Here is an 18,729-nt window from a genome sequence, read left to right on the forward strand (position 1 = left end):
TGGACCACAGAGCTGTTTAAAACCCATGCACACGAGAATGACCATCCACATGAGATTGACTATGTGGGGCTCCAAGCAGAGCTACCGCCTGATTATCCCTTTGATCTTGTTTGTGATTCTGTCCTGCTGTTGTTGAATTTTCTGAGCTGAAGAAGGACAACAGACAAAAGAATTGAAAAATAGTGCAAGGATGCAATAGAACAGCGTTTTCATGTTTTGTGGCTGACCATTTAATGACTAGGTAATAACAGCAATAAATAGAGACCAGAGATGTGGAGGAAAGGTTACATGGTTGCATTCCAGCAAATCATCACAGCACCAGAGAGGCAGACTTTCAGATGACACGAGATTGGGGGCTCATCTGGTCAGTTGCTTTGAAAGTCATGCATAGTAATACTGGCCACAGCAGGCCCTTCAAAACCACAGAATAAAAATATACACTGAAATTTGGTACTAACCAATCACTAATCAATAGAGAGAATGTGTAACTTAATTTTGAGCTTTAAAAAGACAATCTTCAAGAAATTTATCTAGATTTTTGGAGAAGACTGATTTTAGAAGCCCAAAATATATAAATCACCAAGACTCTTCTAATGACATAGATCACTGAATAAAGTGTAGAATTCTATTAAAGAGCAAGGGAAAGCTGCTTTTTGCTTACATTCTGTTTTATAGATTTTTTTTCCCCTAGATATCTCCTAATTGAATAAAAAACATGAGCCTCTAAGCAATGATCAGGTGTCACCAAACTAGTTTTCCACTAATAATTTTTTTTTTATTTATTTTTATTTTTTTAAAGATTTTATTTATTTATTTGAGAGAGAGAGAATGAGAGACAGAGAGCACGAGAGGGAAGAGGGCAGGGGGAGAAGCAGACCCCCTGCTGAGCAGGGAGCCCGATGTGGGACTCGATCCCGGGACTCCAGGATCATGACCTGAGCCGAAGGCAGTCGCTTAACCAACTGAGCCACCCAGGCGCCCCTCCACTAATAATTTTAACATATCTTTGAGGATAATGTGATGAGTCACTTATGGGATTGACTGAGCTTCACCAAAATCAATATCTACATCAAACTCATAAACTGTATATTGGTTTTAAAATAGAACTTAAAACGTTCATACTGGGTGATTTCCTTTGCCTTAAAAACAGACATTTAGGGCGCCTGAGTGGCTCAGTTGGTTAAGCGACTGCCTTCGGCTCAGGTCATGATCCTGGAGTCCCGGGATCGAGTCCCGCATCGGGCTCCCTGCTCGGCAGGGAGTCTGCTTCGTCCTCTGACCCTATCCCCTCTCATGTGTTCTCGCTCTCTCAAATAAATAAATAAAATCTTTAAAAAAAAAAAAAAATAAAAAAAATAAAAAAAAAAAACAGACATTTAACCTGTCACCTGTTTAGAGGATTATTAGTCAAATGGGTAAGACTGTTTCCCATCTGTGACTATTATACTTTGCTTAAAACAGCCAGTAGCCTTTCATAGGAGTATCTTTCTATCCATGGCCCTTTTTGAAAATTTGATTTTTTTTTAAAATTTCTTAAAACTTATTTGAAATCCCAAAGTGTTTCTTTTTTAAAGATTTTTTTTTTTTTTTAAGAGCAGTTTTAGGTTCAAAGCAAAATTGAGGGGAAGATCCAGAGACTTCCCATATACCTCCTGCACCACACATGCACAGCCTCCCCTATTATTAACATCCCCTACCAGAGTGGTACATTTGCTACATTGATGACTCTACACTGACCCATTGTAATCAACTGAAAGTCCATAGTTTACAGTAGAGTTCATTATTAGTATTGTGCATTCTATGGATTTGGACAAATGTGTACATCATTAAAGTATCATACAGAATATTTTCACTGCCCTAAATATCCTCTATGCTCCATGTGTTTCATCCCTCCCAACACCCCCTCAACCCTTGACAGCCACTTTCTTTTTACTATCTCCATAATTTTGCCTTTTCCAGAATGTCATATTGTTGGAATCATATGGTATGTAGCTTTTTCAGATTGTTTTCTTTCACTTAGGAATATACATTGAAGGTTCCTCCGTGTCTTTTCATGATTTGATAGCTCATTTCTTTTTAGCACTGAGTAATATTCCATTATTTTGATGTACCATGTTTATCCATTCACCTACTAAGAGACATCTTCATTGCTTCCAAATTTTTGCAATTATGAATAAAGTTGCTATAAATATTCATGTGCAAGTTTTTGTGTAGACATGTTTTCAACTTCTTTGGGTGAATACTGAGGAGAGTGATTGCTATATTGTATGGTTAAGAGTATGTGTAGTTTTATAAGAAATTGCCAAAGTGGGCGCCTGGGTGGCTCAGTTGGTTAAGCGACTGCCTTCGGCTCAGATCATGATCCTGGAGTCCCGGGATCGAGTCCCGCATCGGGCTCCCTGCTCAGCAGGGGGTCTGCTTCTCCCTCTGACCCTCTTCCCGCTCGTGCTCTCTGCCTCTCATTCTCTCTCTCTCAAATAAATAAATAAAATCTAAAAAAAAAAGAAATTGCCAAAGTGCCTTCCAAAGTAACTATACTTTTTAGCATTCTCACCAGCAATGAATGAAAATTCTTCTTGCTCCATATCCTCACCAGTGTTTGGTGTTGTCAGTGTCAAATCACTTTTAATTATCAAAATTTTAAAAAGTAATTTTTTCTCATATTATTTTGTTATTGATGAACAATATAAAATCTACTCTTTTAAAATGTACAGTTAAAAATATAAAGTATACAGTTCAGTGGTTCTAGTACAGTCACAAAATTGTGATACCATCACTACTAATTCCAGAGCATTTTCATCTTGCCAAAAAGAAACTCCATACCCATTAGCAATCACTCTCTATTTCCTCCTTCCCTCAACCAACATAGGGGAAATTTAAGAAACATTATATGTTGATTTTGTCATGAGTATGTTTATATATACCCAAATAAGTGATGTATTCTAATTATGTGGTTTAGTGGCCTTTTCTTGGTAAAGCAGTAGACAGAACATGGCATAAATTACTTTCAAAATCAAATATGTGACGTTCAGTTTCTTTTATAGCTACAAATACAGAAAAACATGCTGTCCTTCCCCTACCCTCAAAAAAAGATTCTGTCGTTCTTTCTTGCAGAAGAGCTTGTTGTCTCATTTGAGTCTCCTCCTTTGTAAATTCCTGGGGTTCAGTGTTTAATGGTTGGATGTTGTTCTTTCCAGGTTGCAACTTTTCCCCTTCTTAGTCCAGTGCTTGTACTCACAGGTATACATGCATAAGAATTTAATTGCTGATAGGAATCTCAGTTAGTTAAAAAAATTTCCAGCTTTCAAAACCATTTCAAATATTCTCTGATGAGTAACTGAGATTTGTTTGCTATTTTAAGCCTCCACCTAATCTACAAACACATTTTTCTCTATTTTTTTTCTGCCAACAGAGAGGTTCAGGCAGACCTGTTTACCTTTTGATGGAATAGTTTCATTAGCTTTCTCCTTGTTCCCCAAAGAGGAGTGAGGCAGGCCAAGAGAGGAACAGAAAACCGGGATGGTAGGAGGAGAATGAAGGATGCCAGATGGTATTGAAAGACAGAGTCACTGAGCCTGAGAAAGAGAGCGGGAACCTGCTCTGTGTTCTTGCTTCTATTACTCTGAAACTATAGCCTCCCTTTATCACCCTTGCCTTTCAGGTGCTTTTTGCAAGACATCCAAGTTGAGCTTGTTTATAAGCATGTTAGAATCCAAAGATTTCTGAGAAGTCAGAGCTTAAAAACAAAGGGATTTGTCTTCTTTCTTACTTTATCTAAATGGCCTCCTGAGGGAGCTAAGAGGGCAAACAGCTGCATTACTGGGACTATGCCTGGGGTCTGTCCCACAGAGTGAACAATTTCACTTGCAAGAGCCTTGCTGCAAAGGCTCACTTGAGGTCAGGATCCAAGATGATTTCTCTAGATGACCATGCTGTGCTGCCATTGGCATCATTCAAAGACAGTGACAATGGAAAATTCAATCCTTCTTTCAGAAAGAGGAGGGGGAAATCTTTGATTTTGGTATATTCTTCCTAATACTCTTGGAATATGTTTGATTTGAGAACAATGTGAATATATTCCCTGTATATTTAGCCAGGGATATTTTCAGCAGGAATGAAGTTTAACTCTATAGTATACCGATCAAGGCCAGACAGACATGGGATTAGGGCACATAATTTGTAGCTCTTTAAATTGAAGATCATTACATTAGACACAACTTCTTTTAGGAGGCAGACAGTGTATTCTTACTTGAATAATTCCCTTAGTGGAGTGGAGAAGGTGTCTAATCTCACCCTACTCCAAATGAGTTATTGAAGTATTCCTTCCAGTTATATCATTTGGGAGTCATTTGGGCTGCAAGTAACAATAACAACAACAAAGATTAGAGTTGTTTTTAAAATTAGGAGCTTGTCCTCACATTTCTAAAAGTCTAGAGATAGGCAGCATCTGATTTTATTTCTGAGACTCGATAATGGCAAGGCTGATCTCTGCAGTTTTCTTGGCTTTTCTCTCATCATTGCAAGATGGCTATTGAAGCATCAGTCATCTTGTCTACATTCCAAAAAGGGAGAAGGAGAAAGAGAAAATGATAGCACTTATTTCAGGAAAACAAAAGATCTCTCTGAAACACGGGGAAGAATTTTTCTGATGTGACTGGCCAGAACTGTGTCAGATGGCCCTTTGTGGCCTAAGGGAGTTGAGGAAACAAGGCTTGGGAATGGAGTTGGGTCAGAGAGGAGTTCTGATAAATGCAGTTTCATTTATCTCATTATATTTCTAGTGATATTTTAGTGCCCTGATGATATTTTAGCACCCACTATAGCCTTACTGTAAGTCTAGTTACAGGTGTGCTAAAAAATTAAATTATAGCAGTCAACACATTGGCTTACTATGTACCATGCATTTCACATATATTAACTCAATCCTTATAATAACCCCCAGACATATATATGACTAATATTCCCGTTTTACAGATTAGGCAGTGGAGGAACAGAAGTTCAGTAGCTTGCTTTGAAGGTCATAGATCCAGAAAGCGTTAGAGCCCACACTGAAACCTGCGCCAGCTGGCTTCATAGTTTTTCTTAAACTCACCACATTATATTTCTTCTATGGTATAAAGATATGTATAGCTATACACAGAAACATTAATAATACCCGAGGGGGCTTTTGAAATTAAGAAAGATTATTGTAGGGAAAGCATTTGGACAGGATTGAAAAGGTTTGAATTTATATTCTGGCTCCGCTGTCACTAGTCATTCATTTGGCAAATATTTCTGAGTTCTGTTACTGGCCAGATACTGTGTAAATGAGACAGACATGGTTCCTCTATATTCTACTGGGGAAAATCATTCCCAAAAAATGAAGTAAGTGAGTAGATAAAGTGTAAGTTGTTGATGGATGGGAAGAAGGAAATGCAGAAAGCTGAGATGATGGATAACTGGAGGAATGCTAATTTAGGATGGCTAGGAAAAGATCCCCCGAGGAGGTGACATTTACCTTGGGAACTGAATGATGAGAAGCATCTTGGCATGGAAATAGTAGGAGAATGTTCCAGGCAGAAAAACCAGTAAGAGAAAATTTCCTGAGGGAAGAAACAGCTTGGCTTTTTAGAGAAACTGAGAAAAGATTAGCATGCCTAGTGCTAATGCTGGGGAGAGTGATAGAAGGTGTGACTGCAGAAGCAGTTTGAGGACAGAACGTGCTGGGCCATGAAGTCCTAGAAGAGCATTTGCATTTTATTGTAATTGCAGTGGGAAATTATGTGTCTCCACTTTGCTGTCAGTAACTGTTTTCCTCATTATATAATGAGACATGAATTCTTGCTTTGGCTGCTTTATGGTGTTAATGTAAGGATCAAATGATGTAATGTGTATGGTAGTAAATTGATATCTATGAAATTCTTTACAAGAGACAGTAAGGGCCCATAGAATATTTCTTAGCAAGATCTATGTCTTTTAAAAATATTCTATGGAATATACTCAGAACTGAACTTGGGTTAGACAGAACTAGCAGTTCATTAGCAAATACAATGTTAAAAGAAATCTGATACACTTACATTGTTCTGTCGGAGTTCTACTTTCAGTTAGGGCATAGACTACGTGGTGGCTGACTCTTTACCACTGTAACAACTAGAGAATGAAGGATAAATGTAAACGTGATATGTTTTAAAAACTGGTGGAGAGCTATGGACACACCATCTAAAGGAGATAAATCTCAGGGAGGGCAGAGCTCTTCCTAGGTGACAGAGCCCAGCTGTCATTTCCCTCCCTGGGCATATTTCTCACCCTAAGTCTTTGCACTTCTGGGCAGATGATCATACCTGCTTGGGTGGAGGGCCTCTGCTGGGGCAAGGAGATACCAGTACAGCTGTTAATGGCTGCCTACACTGGGACAGCAGATTGGAATCTGTTGAAGCCCCAAATGCAGGGACCTCCACACCTGATAATTCTCTCCCTTGAGATGTTTGCTGAGAGCCCAACAACATAGGAAGCTGGGGGTTAGGCTCTAAATCAGAGAGTTCTTAGTCCCATGGTGTTTAACCTAAAGCCCTCCTTAGTGGTGGGGGTGGGGGGCTGTAAACACACAGGACATTTAAAGCATTTAGACCCAGAGGTAACATAAAACTGATTAAAGTTGCAATACAGCCCAGACCCAGCTCAACTCCTAATTGGAGTGAAGTGATCTGTGTCTTACTCTAATTTCTAGACAGAAGAAAAGGGAAATTACTATTAATTCCAGTTTCCTAGAGTTCTTTTAAAAACAATGTCTGCTGCCACACAACAAAAAGTTATGAGTTAGTAAAAGAAAGGGAAAATGTGACCTGTATCATACACAGTTGACTGGTATTTGATCACTATAGCAGGCATACTGATGGCACAGACTTTGGCATTAAGAGACAAGAACTTTTAAATAACAATGATAATTGTTAAAGGAATCAAAGGAAAAGTTGCATAAAATGGATAAAAGATGAATAATGTCAACAGAGAAATAGAATCTCTAAAAAACTAATTTGACATACGTCTTATGAAAAAACATAATATCAGAATTGAAGCATTCATTGGATGGACTTAACAGCAGTCTAGATGTGTAGAAGAAAAGAAAAGTGAACTTGAAGACAGGGTAGTAGAAATTCAACTGAAGAACGAGAAAAGAGTGGGGGAAAAAGCAAAGAAGACCATGAGGGACATTTGGGACAATATCAAATGGCTGACATTCATGTTACTGGAGTTCAAAGAGAAGAAGAGAGAGAGAATGGGACCAAAAAATTGAAGAAAAAATGGGTAATAGTTCAAAATTGATGAAAGACATTGACCCACAGATTTAAGAAATTCCATAAACCTCAAGCAGAATAAAAACAAAACCACAACATAGGCATTTCATAATTAAACTGCTAAAAACAAAAGAGAAAGAGAAAATTTATGAAAAGCATCTAGAAAAAAAAGACATTGTATTAGAAGAATCTCAATAAGAATTATAATGGACTTCTCATCAGATTCAAGAGTCCAGAAGACAATGGAATGACATCTATAAAAGGTCTTAAAAAACAATAAAAACTGCTAGCCTAGAATTCTTTGCCCAGTAAACAAATTCAGCAAACTGAAAAGAAATTAAAGATGTATTCAGAAAGAAATCTAAAGGAGTTTGTTGGCAGCAGATACACAGTACAACAAATGCTAAGGAAAAAAAGAGGAAATGCCAAATGAAGTTCTCAAAGCTGATTGCAAATGATCTGTTATGGGTACAGGGACATATGGGAAGAAATAAAAGAGCACCATAAAAGATAAATATAAAAGACTACTTATTTAATTTTTAAAAAGATTATTGACTATTTAAAAGTCCATTGACAGGTGGAGAGAGAGTTATACTACTGTGAGGTATTTATGTTCTCAAGTTATAAAATACTAATTCAGGGTAGACAATAATAAGTTCTAGAGCTCCAGTAATCATTACTACATAATACAAATTATTTCTAGAAAGATAATGGAAGGGTAAATGGAATAATAAAATCTTTTTTTAATGCCACTTTGAATTTATGGGAATTACCATGCACTTAAAATCTAATTTGAAACCTAATGGTGTTTTCCCAACAAAAGTTGCTGTGTAATACAATTGCATTCTGTTTTTCATGTAATGTTTTCCTGGTATTGTGTTGGAATTAAAAAATACAAACAGTTTAAGAAGATTAAGCTCTATTTATCCTAATATGGTGAGGTATGAAGCTACAGATTAAGTCTCATCAAAGTGTTGGGTGAGCCTGAGGATCACAGTTATGTAATATTTTAAGACTGAAGGTCATGGCCTCTACTCCGGGTTGAAGGGGGGAATATTTGGATCCCTAACTAAAGAAGCGAGAACTCTTAAAAGTGCTTGTCCCAAAAATACTGTCTGACTTCTTTGCCAAAAAAAATAGTTGATCACTGCATTTATAGAATTCTTTGGGTGGATTATCTCAGAATGAACCAGTGTGTCACTCAGATGCTCATGACCCATATTGTGCATCTGTTTTCCTTGCCCCAACAGAAGGTTATGATGATCCCTTCTTTGAGATTCCACCAATGTAACCTTTACATGAGTAAGGAACTGTGTGCTATAACTAAAATTATCATTATTAGCTCTAAATGTGTATGCTCCTCCTGTTCTTTTTTTTCTTTTAAAGATTTTATTTATTTATTTGACAGAGAAAGAGACAGCAAGAGAGGGAATACAAGCAGGGGGAGTGGGAGAGGGAGAAGGAGGCTTCTGCTGAGCAGGGAGCCCGATGCGGGGATCGATCCCAGGACCCTGGGACCATAACCTGAGCTGAAGGCAGACGCTTAACAACTGAGCCACCCAGGCATCCCTGCTCCTCCTGTTCTAAGATTCACTTATTATTTCTCAAATTTCCCATTTCTTAAAACTTTTTCAGTGCTTGGGTATATATCTGCATGTTTACTTAATTTCTAAGGTAAGTTATGCTATTCCATGCAGTAGTTGAGGTGGTATTTCTCTTGGCATGGAAAAAATATCTATGACATGTTTTTGCATGGGAAAACAAAACAGCTTATAGAAAAGTACTGATGTGATACAGATGGAGGAGAAGACCTTCAATTTCCACTTTATAAATTGTGTATTATTTAAATTTTATGCTTACAATACTGCATTATAGTTTTTAAAAACTTGATCCATGTATGCCATTAATACTGTAAATTTTTCAAAGTCAAGAATATTCATTTTGAAAGAAATAAACCTAATAAACATCCAGAAATAGGGAAAGTTTTGGGCATCTGTATATTTTTTTCTGAATATGGTATATGAAGGCTGTGTAAGCAGTGGCAGCTGATTGCAGCTTATAAGTAGATGTTTCTCTACTAGAGTATATGCTGTAGGACATGGCTACATTCCATAGCAGTCCACCGCTGCCCTGTATATTAAAATGAAACTGTCCTAAGTGAGTCATAATGCCACAGTTGGACATTGCTATGCCATTGCTTTGGTTGCCTCTTTCCATCTGGGAGTTCTTGTTTGGGGTGTAACAGCTCAGACTGCACATTAGTTAAGAGGTAGTCTCAGCCTTTTGGTTCAACTCTACCTGAACCCCAGGATAAGAAGATATACTTGAAATTCTTTGAAAGAAGTTTCACACCCACTCCAAATTGGAAAATTAAAAAGAAAATAACGTAAGAGCAAGAACAGAAGATCATACTGCATAAAGTAGCTCAGTTATTCATGGTTGGGGACCGAAGTGTTCTTGTTAATCAAACATTGTTCCTAGGAAATACGGTATTTGTCAATCGTATGTCTTGGAAATCAAATATATTTTGAATTTATTCCAGTTTTATTGAGATATTTGACATATAACATTGGGTTAAATTTAAGATGCATGATATGCTGATTTGATACATGTATATATTGCAAAATGATTACCACAACAATAAGGTGCCTTAACACATCACTACCTCACATAAAAATATTTTATTTTATTTTTATGCAAATCTTCAAAATTTCTCAGAATTCCAGCATTTTGGCATATATGTCCCCCATTGTGTCTCTTGTTTTTTAAACTAACTTTTGTTGGATATTTTTATGTTCTAAGTGCACACACATGCTAATTTATTTAGTCCTTGCAGCAACTCCGTGAGAAAGTGCCCCATGAAGCTGCTGCATGCTCTGCTCAGTTGTGTGTCTTCAAGATTGGCAGTGGTCCTTTTGTGGCCCTCCTAGATAACAGGAGCCCACACTGCCCTCTTCTTTGGTTGTACCCTACCCTTAGTGGTGATCCAATTCTCCCTGAACTGACTATGGGTCTCTGTATTCCGAGTCAGTGCCCCCTTCCTCATCCTAATGTAGGGTCTTTCTATTTAATGTCACAGATTATTTCTTCACACTATCTCGTTATTTCAGCAGCCAACTTTTTAAAAATATATTTTTCAATTTTTTTTTTAAGTAGGCTCCATGCCCGGTGTGGAGCCCAGTGCAGGGCTCGAACTTGAGATCCTGAGATCAAGACCTGAGCTGAGATCAAGAGTCAGCTACTCAACTGATTGAGCCACCTAGCCCCCCAATTTTCTGTCAATTTTTAAAAATTCTGATAAAATAAATAAAATCTTAAATTCTGATAAAATACATGTAAGATAAAATTTACCATCTTAACCATTTTTTTTTTTTAAAGATTTTTTATTTATTTATTTGACAGAGAGAGAGATAGCGAGAGCAGGAACACAAGCAGGGGGAGTGGGAGAGGGAGAAGCGGGCTTCCTGCCGAGCAGGGAGCCCGATGTGGGACTCGATCCCAGGACCCTGGGATCATGACCTGAGCTGAAAGCAGACACTTAACGACTGAGCCACCCAGGCGCCCCCATCTTAACCATTTTTTAAGCATGCAGCTCAGTGGTATCAAGTACATTCAGATTGTTGTAACCATCTCTACTACCTCTCTCCAGAACTCTTTTTCTCTCGTAAAACTAAAACTCTATTCTTATTAAACAAAAACTTCCTATTCCCTCATCCCCACAGAAACATGAGTGTAAGGTATCCATCATAGTGATTTGACATTTGTATATTTATAACATATACAAAAATGCTCACCATGATAAGTGTAGTCACTGTATGTCTCCATACATTATTACAGTATTATTGACTATATTCCCCATGCTGTACTTTTCATCCCTGTGACTTATAACTGGAATTTTGTACCTTTTAATCCCCTTTTCCTATTTCACCCATGGCCCTATTCCCCTCCCCTCTGTCAACCACCAGTTCGTTCTCTGTATTTAAGAGTCTGGTTTTTTGTTAGTTGTTCATTTGTTTTGGTTTTTAGATTCCACATATAAGTGAAATCATACGGTATTTGTCTTTCTCTGACTTACTTCACTTAGCATAATACACTCTAGGTCCATTCATGTTGTTGGAAAGGCAAGACTTTATTCTTTTTAAGTCTGAATAATATTCCATATCACGTGTGTGTATGTGTGTGTGTGTGTGTGTGTGTGTGTCACATTCTTTATCCATTCATCTATCAATGGACAGTTAGGTTGCTTCCACATCTTGGCTGTTATAAATAATGCTGCAATAAATGTAGGGGTGCACATATCTTTTCAAATTAGTGTTTTAATTTTCTTCAGGTAAATACCCAGAAGTGAAATTATTGGATTGTAGGGTATTCTTATTTGTAAATTTTTGAAGAGCCTTCATATGCTTTTTCTGTAGTGGCTTCACCAATGTATATTCTCACCAACAGTACACAGGGGTTCCCTTTTCTCCACATTCTTGCCAACACTTGTTATTTCTTGTCTTTTTGATACTATTCTGACTGGTGTGAGGTGATATTGTGGTTTTGTTGCATTTCCCTGATGATTAATGATGTTGAGCATCTTTTTATGTGTCTTTTGGCCACTTTGTATGTCTTTCTTGGAAAAGTATCTATTTAGGTCCTCTGCCCATTTTTATTTGGACTTTTTTTTTTTTTTGGTGTTGAGTTTTATGAATTTTTTATATATTTTGGATATTAACCCCTTGTGTAGCCACACCCCAGGACACTCTAAGCCAAGGGTGGATGATGGTCTGGCAAGACTGAAGAAATGACCCAGAGACAGGGATCAAGACATAGGTTTATGGGGGCAACTTAGAGGATGTCCAGCAGCAGCCAACTGGACAAAGCATCCACTTCTGGAATCTATTTGCAGTAAGCTTTTATAGTATAGCAACTAGCCTAGCAACTATCTGTAGCCCTTCCCTTCCTTGCACAGCCAGTGTTGGAAGGAGATCAAGTCCTGCCATCCAGACAGTCTTTGTTACAAGGGAGACACTCTGGGTTGGCCACCCCTGGAGTCCTTAACCTTGAGCACTGAACAACATGTCCTATCCATTCTGTTTGATGGGAATATAGAAGGAGGACAAGATCTCAAGATAGTGATTAAGAGGGACATTCAGGTCATGCTTGCATAAACCAGCCTTCCAGTATGTACCATACACTCCTTACGAGATATATCATTTGTAAATATCTTTACCCATTTAATAGGTTGCCTTTTTGTTTTGCTGTTTCCTTCACTGTCCAGAGCTTTTTAGTTTGATGGAGTGCCAGTTGTTTATTTTTGTTTTTGTTGCCCTTGCCTGAGGAGCCACATCCAAAAAAATACTACTCAGACTGATGTCCAAGAGGTGACTGCCTGTGTTTTCTTTTACGAGTTTTATGGTATCAGGTCTTACATTTAAGTCTTTAATCCATTTTTTTTTTTTTTTTTTTTTTTTTTTTTTTTTTTTTTTTTTTTAGATTTACTTATTTGAGAGAGAGAGAATGAGAGATAGAGAGCACGAGAGGGAAGAGGGTCAGAGGGAGAAGCAGACTCCCTGCTCAGCAGGGAGCCCGATGCGGGACTCGATCCTGGGACTCCAGGATCATGACCTGAGCCGAAGGCAGTCGCTTAACCAACTGAGCCACCCAGGCACCCGTCTTTAATCCATTTTGAGTTTATTTTTGTGTCTTGGTATAGGAAGGTGGTTCACTTTTATTCTTTTGCATGCACCTGTCCAGTTTTCCCAACACCATTTAATGAAGAGACTGTCTTTTCCCCATTGTATATTCTTGCCTCCTTTGTCATAGATTAATTGACCATATACGTGTGGGCTTAATTTCTGGGCTTTCTGTTCTGTTCCATTGATCTATGTGTCTTGTGGCAGTACCATACTGTTTTGATTACTATAGCTTTGTAATATAGTTTGAAATCTGTGATTGTGATACCTCCAACTTAATCTTTCTCAAGATTGCTTTGTCTTCGGGTTCTTTTGTGGTTCCATTAAAGTTTTAGGGTTATTTGTTTTAGTTTTGTGAAAAATACTAGTATTTTGATAGGGATTGCATTGAGTTTGTAGATTGCTTGGGTAGTATGGACATTTTAACTCTTAATTCTTCCAGTCCATGAGCATGGTGTATGTTTCCATTTATTTGTGTCATCTTTAACTTCTCTCATCAGTGTCTTAAGTTTCAAAGTACAGGTCTTTCACCTCCTTGGTTAAATTTATTTCTAGGTCGTTTATTCCTTTTGATGCAATTGTAAATAGGATTATTTTCTTAATTTCTCTTTCTGCTAGTTCATTATTAGTGTATAGAAACATTACAGGGTGCCTCTTTGGCTCAGTCTGTTAAGCGTCTGCCTTCGGCTCAGGTCATGATCTCAGGGTCCTGGGATCAAGCCCCACATCAGGGTACCTGCTCAGGGGGGAGTCTACTTTTTCCTCTCCCTTGGCCTGTCTGCCCCTACTTGTGCATGCTCTCTCTCTCTCTCTCTCTGAAATAAATAAATAAAATCTTTTAAAAAGAAAAGAAACACTACAGATTTCAGTGTATTTATTTTGTATCTTGCAGTTTTATTGAATTCATGGATTGATTCTAATAGTTTTTGGTGGCATTTTTAAGGGTTTTCTATATGTAGTATCGTGTCATCTGCACATACGGACAGTTTTACTTCTTCCTTACATATTTGGAAGCCTCATATCTTTTTCTTACCCAATTGCTGTCACTAGGACTTCTAGTACTGTATTGAATAAAAGTGTGAGTAGACATCCTTATTTTTTCCTGATCTTAGAGGAAAAATTTTCAGCCTTTCACCATTGAGTATGATGTTAGCTGTGGCTTTGTCATATATGGCCTTTATTATGTTGAGATATGTTCCCTCTACCCATTTTGTTAAGAGGTTTTATCGTGAATGGATATTGAATTTTTTAAAATGTTTTTTTCTGCATCTTTTGAGATGATCATATGGTTTGCATCCTTTCTTTTGTTAATGTGATATATCATGTTGATTGATCTGCAGATACTGAGCCATCCTTGCATCCCTGGAATAAGTCCCACATGGTGGTGGTGGTGAATGATTCTTTTAATGTATTTTTGAATTCAGTTTGCTAATAGTTGAGGATTTTTGCATCTGTGTTCATTAGAGATACTGGCTTGAACTATATGTTTTGGCTAATACAGATAACTTCATACTTTATGATTGTGTGAAAATTATAAAAAGTATTTTCAGGGTGATTCCTACGTAGCCACAAAGTCATTATGAATTATAGAGAATAAAAAAGAAGGGCCACCACTAAATGGAGATAATTCTCTTAGACCCCTCTCTGTCACACTTAACTCCATTCTGCATTGATTTTAAACCTAAATTTTATTTTGTGATTTAAAACATAAAAGACTGATTTTTATTAACAGATATTATTCTTTCTGCAGAAAATCTATTCCTCGCTGCCGAAGAATTAACAGGATGCTCTCCAATGAATCTCTACATTCTTCTGCATTTAGCCGCTCCCACTCACAAGCCTCCATAGACAGCACCTCCATGGAGGATTTCTTGCGGGAAATAGAAAGCATTAAAGAGAACAGCATAGGCAGCATGGGAGGACAGGAAGAGCAGATACCAGCTGAGGTCAAACCTGTGGATGGTAAGGTGCTGGACCTTTCGTCCTGTGTGTTTTTCTTTGTATGCTCTCTCTTACTCTGTTTGCAGGTAGACATCATTCCAGTAGTAGTTTAACAAATGAAATCAGTAGAATTTGGCATAGCAGCTACCAACTCTCACTGATTTATATTTACTGGACTGGCTTCTATACACAGTGATATGACCTAAGAAGGAGGGCTGTCAAAATCCAGATTGATTTCTTACATATCACTACTTAGGGATGCTGTGCAGATCATTGATTTGATTCATCATTTAGCAGACTGAATATTCTAATTTTGATGGCTTTTACATTTGTATACTTGACTATTAATTCCAAAAAAAAAAAAAAAAGATAGAGAAAGACAGAAAGAGAGAGGGGAAAAAAAAAGGCCAGTACAATTTTGGAGAAAAGAAAATTTGATTTTGAGGCATTTACTAATGTTAATGTACTTAGGGAATAGATTACCTTGTATTTCTCAAAATAAAAGCCCTGTCAAATATACTAATTTTCTGTGAAACTGAACAGAAAATTGAGAGCTAAAAGAAAAAAAAAGCTAATTTACTTACTCTTTTTAAAAAAATGTAAATTACTTTACCTTGGATTAAAATAGGTCATCTCCATTTGCTACCTATCAACAGGTAAATACATAAGACATCCAAGAAAGACAGAAGGTAGTTTAGTAATAAATATCTACCTAAGAATGTTTTCATTAGGCAGTGATTAACCTGGCTAGGCTAGACAACTACCAAGATAGACTGAAACTTTAAAAAAGTTTTCATTCTTCATTCCTTATCCTATAAGTCTATCCTTCTTAGGTCTGAAAAAAATAATAATTCAGATACACCACAATTAGTATATTTCACAAACCATTAGAAATAAAAAGTCTCACCACACATTGAATGAGAATCCATTCAAGGGAACCATCTCCATTAGTGAAGTGTATTCTTTTTTTTTTTTTTTTACTTCCAGAATTTTTATTGAAATTAATTGCATACAGATAATATATTTTAAAACTAAACAGACTTCACATACTTATATTTAACATATGAATTTGCTATGCAATACCAATTATCTTTAGAAATTAAAATAACAGTCTGCTTGGAATTAACATTAGAGATATTATAATCCCCATTTCTGGACAGTTTTTTTTTTTTTATTTAAATTCAAAGAGCCAACATATAGTATATCATTAGTATCAGATGTAGAGTTCAGTAATTCATCAGTTGTGTCTAACACCCAGTGCTGAACACATCACCAGCGCTCCTTAATGCCATTCACACAATTACCCTGTCTCGGGGAGACAAATAATCAGAGACTCTTTGCTATAGGAAACAAATTGAGGGTTGGTGGAGGGGCAGTGGGTAGTGAAGTATATTCTTATTCCTTTAACTTACACCCTTACTTTTTGCCTTTTCAGATCCAGAAAGATAGAAAGATATGTGAAGGAAAATGCCTGTTATTCTTCATCCCCTTTTCTTACTTGGTAGCTATCTATCTGTATTAAAAAACAGGAATTCATACTGATAACCTTCCATTCCAATTCACCACGACAAGGTTTGCTGTTGCCGTCTTTTTTTTTTTTTTTCTGTATTTATAACTCTCTTCTCTAATAATGAGAGACCTGGCTTTTACTATCCTTTGCTTAAGCCTAGAGTACACAGAAAATGTTTTCAGATTGTAACCTAAACTTCTACAGAAAGCATAGCTACTAACTAGAGTTTAATATTTAATTACAGATTTTTTCCTTTGAACTATATGCACAGAACTTTAAGTGTACAACTCAGTGAGGTTCGACAAATGCTAACTTTATAACCTCACAGTAATCAAGAGAGAGAACATTTTAGTCAACTCAGAAAACGTAACTCAGGGGCGCCTGGGTGGCTCAGTCGTTAAGCGTCTGCCTTCGGCTCAGGTCATGATCCCAGGGTCCTGGGATCGAGCCCCACATCAGGCTCCCTGCTCGGCGGGAAGCCTGCTTATCTCTCTCCCACTCCCCCTGCTTGTGTTCCCTCTCTCACTGTGTCTCTCTCTCTCTGTTAAATAAATAAAATCTTTAAAAAAAAAAAAAAAAGAAAACAACTCAGAAAACGTTTTCAAGCTTTTTCCCCGTCTTGTCACTTCCATGACTTGCTGTCTGTGGCCAAAAGCAACCATGGTTCTGATGTTCTGTGTCATAGATTAGTTCTGGGCTTAGCTTCTTTCACTGAACATAGTATTTTTGGGATTCATCTGGTATTTCAGTAGTTTCTCTCCTTTTATTATTGGGTAGTTTGTATTAGTTTACTAAGGCTGCTGTAACGAAGTACCCCAAAACCCAGTGGCTTAAGATAGCAGAAATTTATTTTCTCACAGTTGAGACTAGAAGTCAGGGTGTCAGCAACCTCTCTGAAGATGTGGGGCACAATCTGTTCTCTGCGCTTCTCTTTAGCTTTCGCCTTAGCTTCTGGTGTTGCCTGCAATTTTTGCTGTTCCTTGACCTGTAGACAACACATGCCATTCTCTGCCTCTATAGTCCCAGAGCCTACTCCCTATATTTTTGTCTTTCTCCTCCTCTTTTTATAAAGACACCCCTTATGTTGGATTAAAGGCCCACTCTACTCCACTATGACCTCATCGCAGTTTACATCTTAATTACCTCTGCTAAAACCTTGTTTCGAGATAAGGTTACATTCATAGGTATTGGTGGTTAAGACTTCACTCTATGTTCTTGGGGGGCCCAATTCAACCTGTAATAGCAGAATTCCATTGTGTGAATATGTCACAATTTGTTTATCCATTTAACTGTTAATGGACTTGAAGGTTGTTTGCAGTTTGGGCTATTATGAATAAGGCTTCTGTGAACAATCTTGTGAAAGTCTGGAGATAACGTTTTTATTTCTCTTCGATATATATATTTTTTTCATAGAATATGCTAAACTACAGAAGAAACTGCCAGCTTTTTTCCAAAGGAATTGTACCATTTTACACTCCCTCTACCAGTATCTGACAGACAAATCTGTTGTTTCACATACTTGCAATATTTGATGATATTAGACTTGTTAATGTGAATGATTCTAGTGGATATGTGGAGGTATTTCATAGTGGCTGTCGTTACATTTCACCGATGACTAATGATGTTGAACTTTTTTTCCTGTGCTTAACTGTCCATTCATATAACTTGCTTTGTGAACTCTTTTAACTTTTTATTTTTTATTTTAAAAATTTATTTATTTATTTTAGAGAGAGAGTGTGAGTTGGAGGAGGGGCAAAGGGAGGGGGAAAGAGGGAGAGAGAATCTCAAGCAGACTTCCCACTGAGCACAGAGCCCAACTAATGGCTGGATCTCAGGATCCTGAGATCATGACCTAAGCCAAAATCAGGAGTTGGACACTTAACCACCTGAGCCACCCAGGTGCCCTTTGACTATTTTAAAAATTGTCTTTGAGGGGCTCCTGGGTGGCTCAGTTGTTTAAGTGACTACCTTCGGCTTAGGTCATGATCCTGGAGTCCCGGGATCGAGTCCCACATCGGTCTTCCTGCTCAGCAGGGAGTCTGCTTCTCCCTCTGACCCTCCTCCTTCTCATGCTCTCTGTCTCTCATTCTCTCTCTCTCAAATAAATAAAATCTTAAAAAAAAAAATTTAAAAAAATTGTCTTTTTATTATGGACTTGTATGAATTCTTTATTCTGTATACAACTCTTTTATCAAATTAATGTACTGATTAATATTTTCTCACTATCTGTGGCTTGTGTTTTCATATCCTTAATGGGGTCTTTTAATTGGGTATTTCTCTTGTTCTCATTTTTCAGTTGTTTGCAGCTGGTATATAGAAATACGGTTGG

At 37.4% G+C, this 18,729-nt stretch overlaps 1 protein-coding gene across 1 annotated transcript in view; it reads left to right on the forward strand.

Annotated features, from left to right (window-relative positions):
• ARHGAP28 (Rho GTPase activating protein 28) overlaps window positions 1-18,729 on the forward strand; it is a 215,243-nt gene that overhangs the window by 100,667 nt on the left and 95,847 nt on the right. The window contains exon 2 of the mRNA XM_021686183.2: window positions 14,700-14,911. Within this exon, the coding sequence (XP_021541858.2) occupies window positions 14,700-14,911 (212 nt within the window). The remainder of the gene's footprint in view (window positions 1-14,699; window positions 14,912-18,729) is intronic.

The sequence above is a fragment of the Neomonachus schauinslandi genome, chromosome 14 (assembly GCF_002201575.2).
Source record: "Neomonachus schauinslandi chromosome 14, ASM220157v2, whole genome shotgun sequence".
Classification (NCBI taxonomy): domain Eukaryota; kingdom Metazoa; phylum Chordata; class Mammalia; order Carnivora; family Phocidae; genus Neomonachus; species Neomonachus schauinslandi.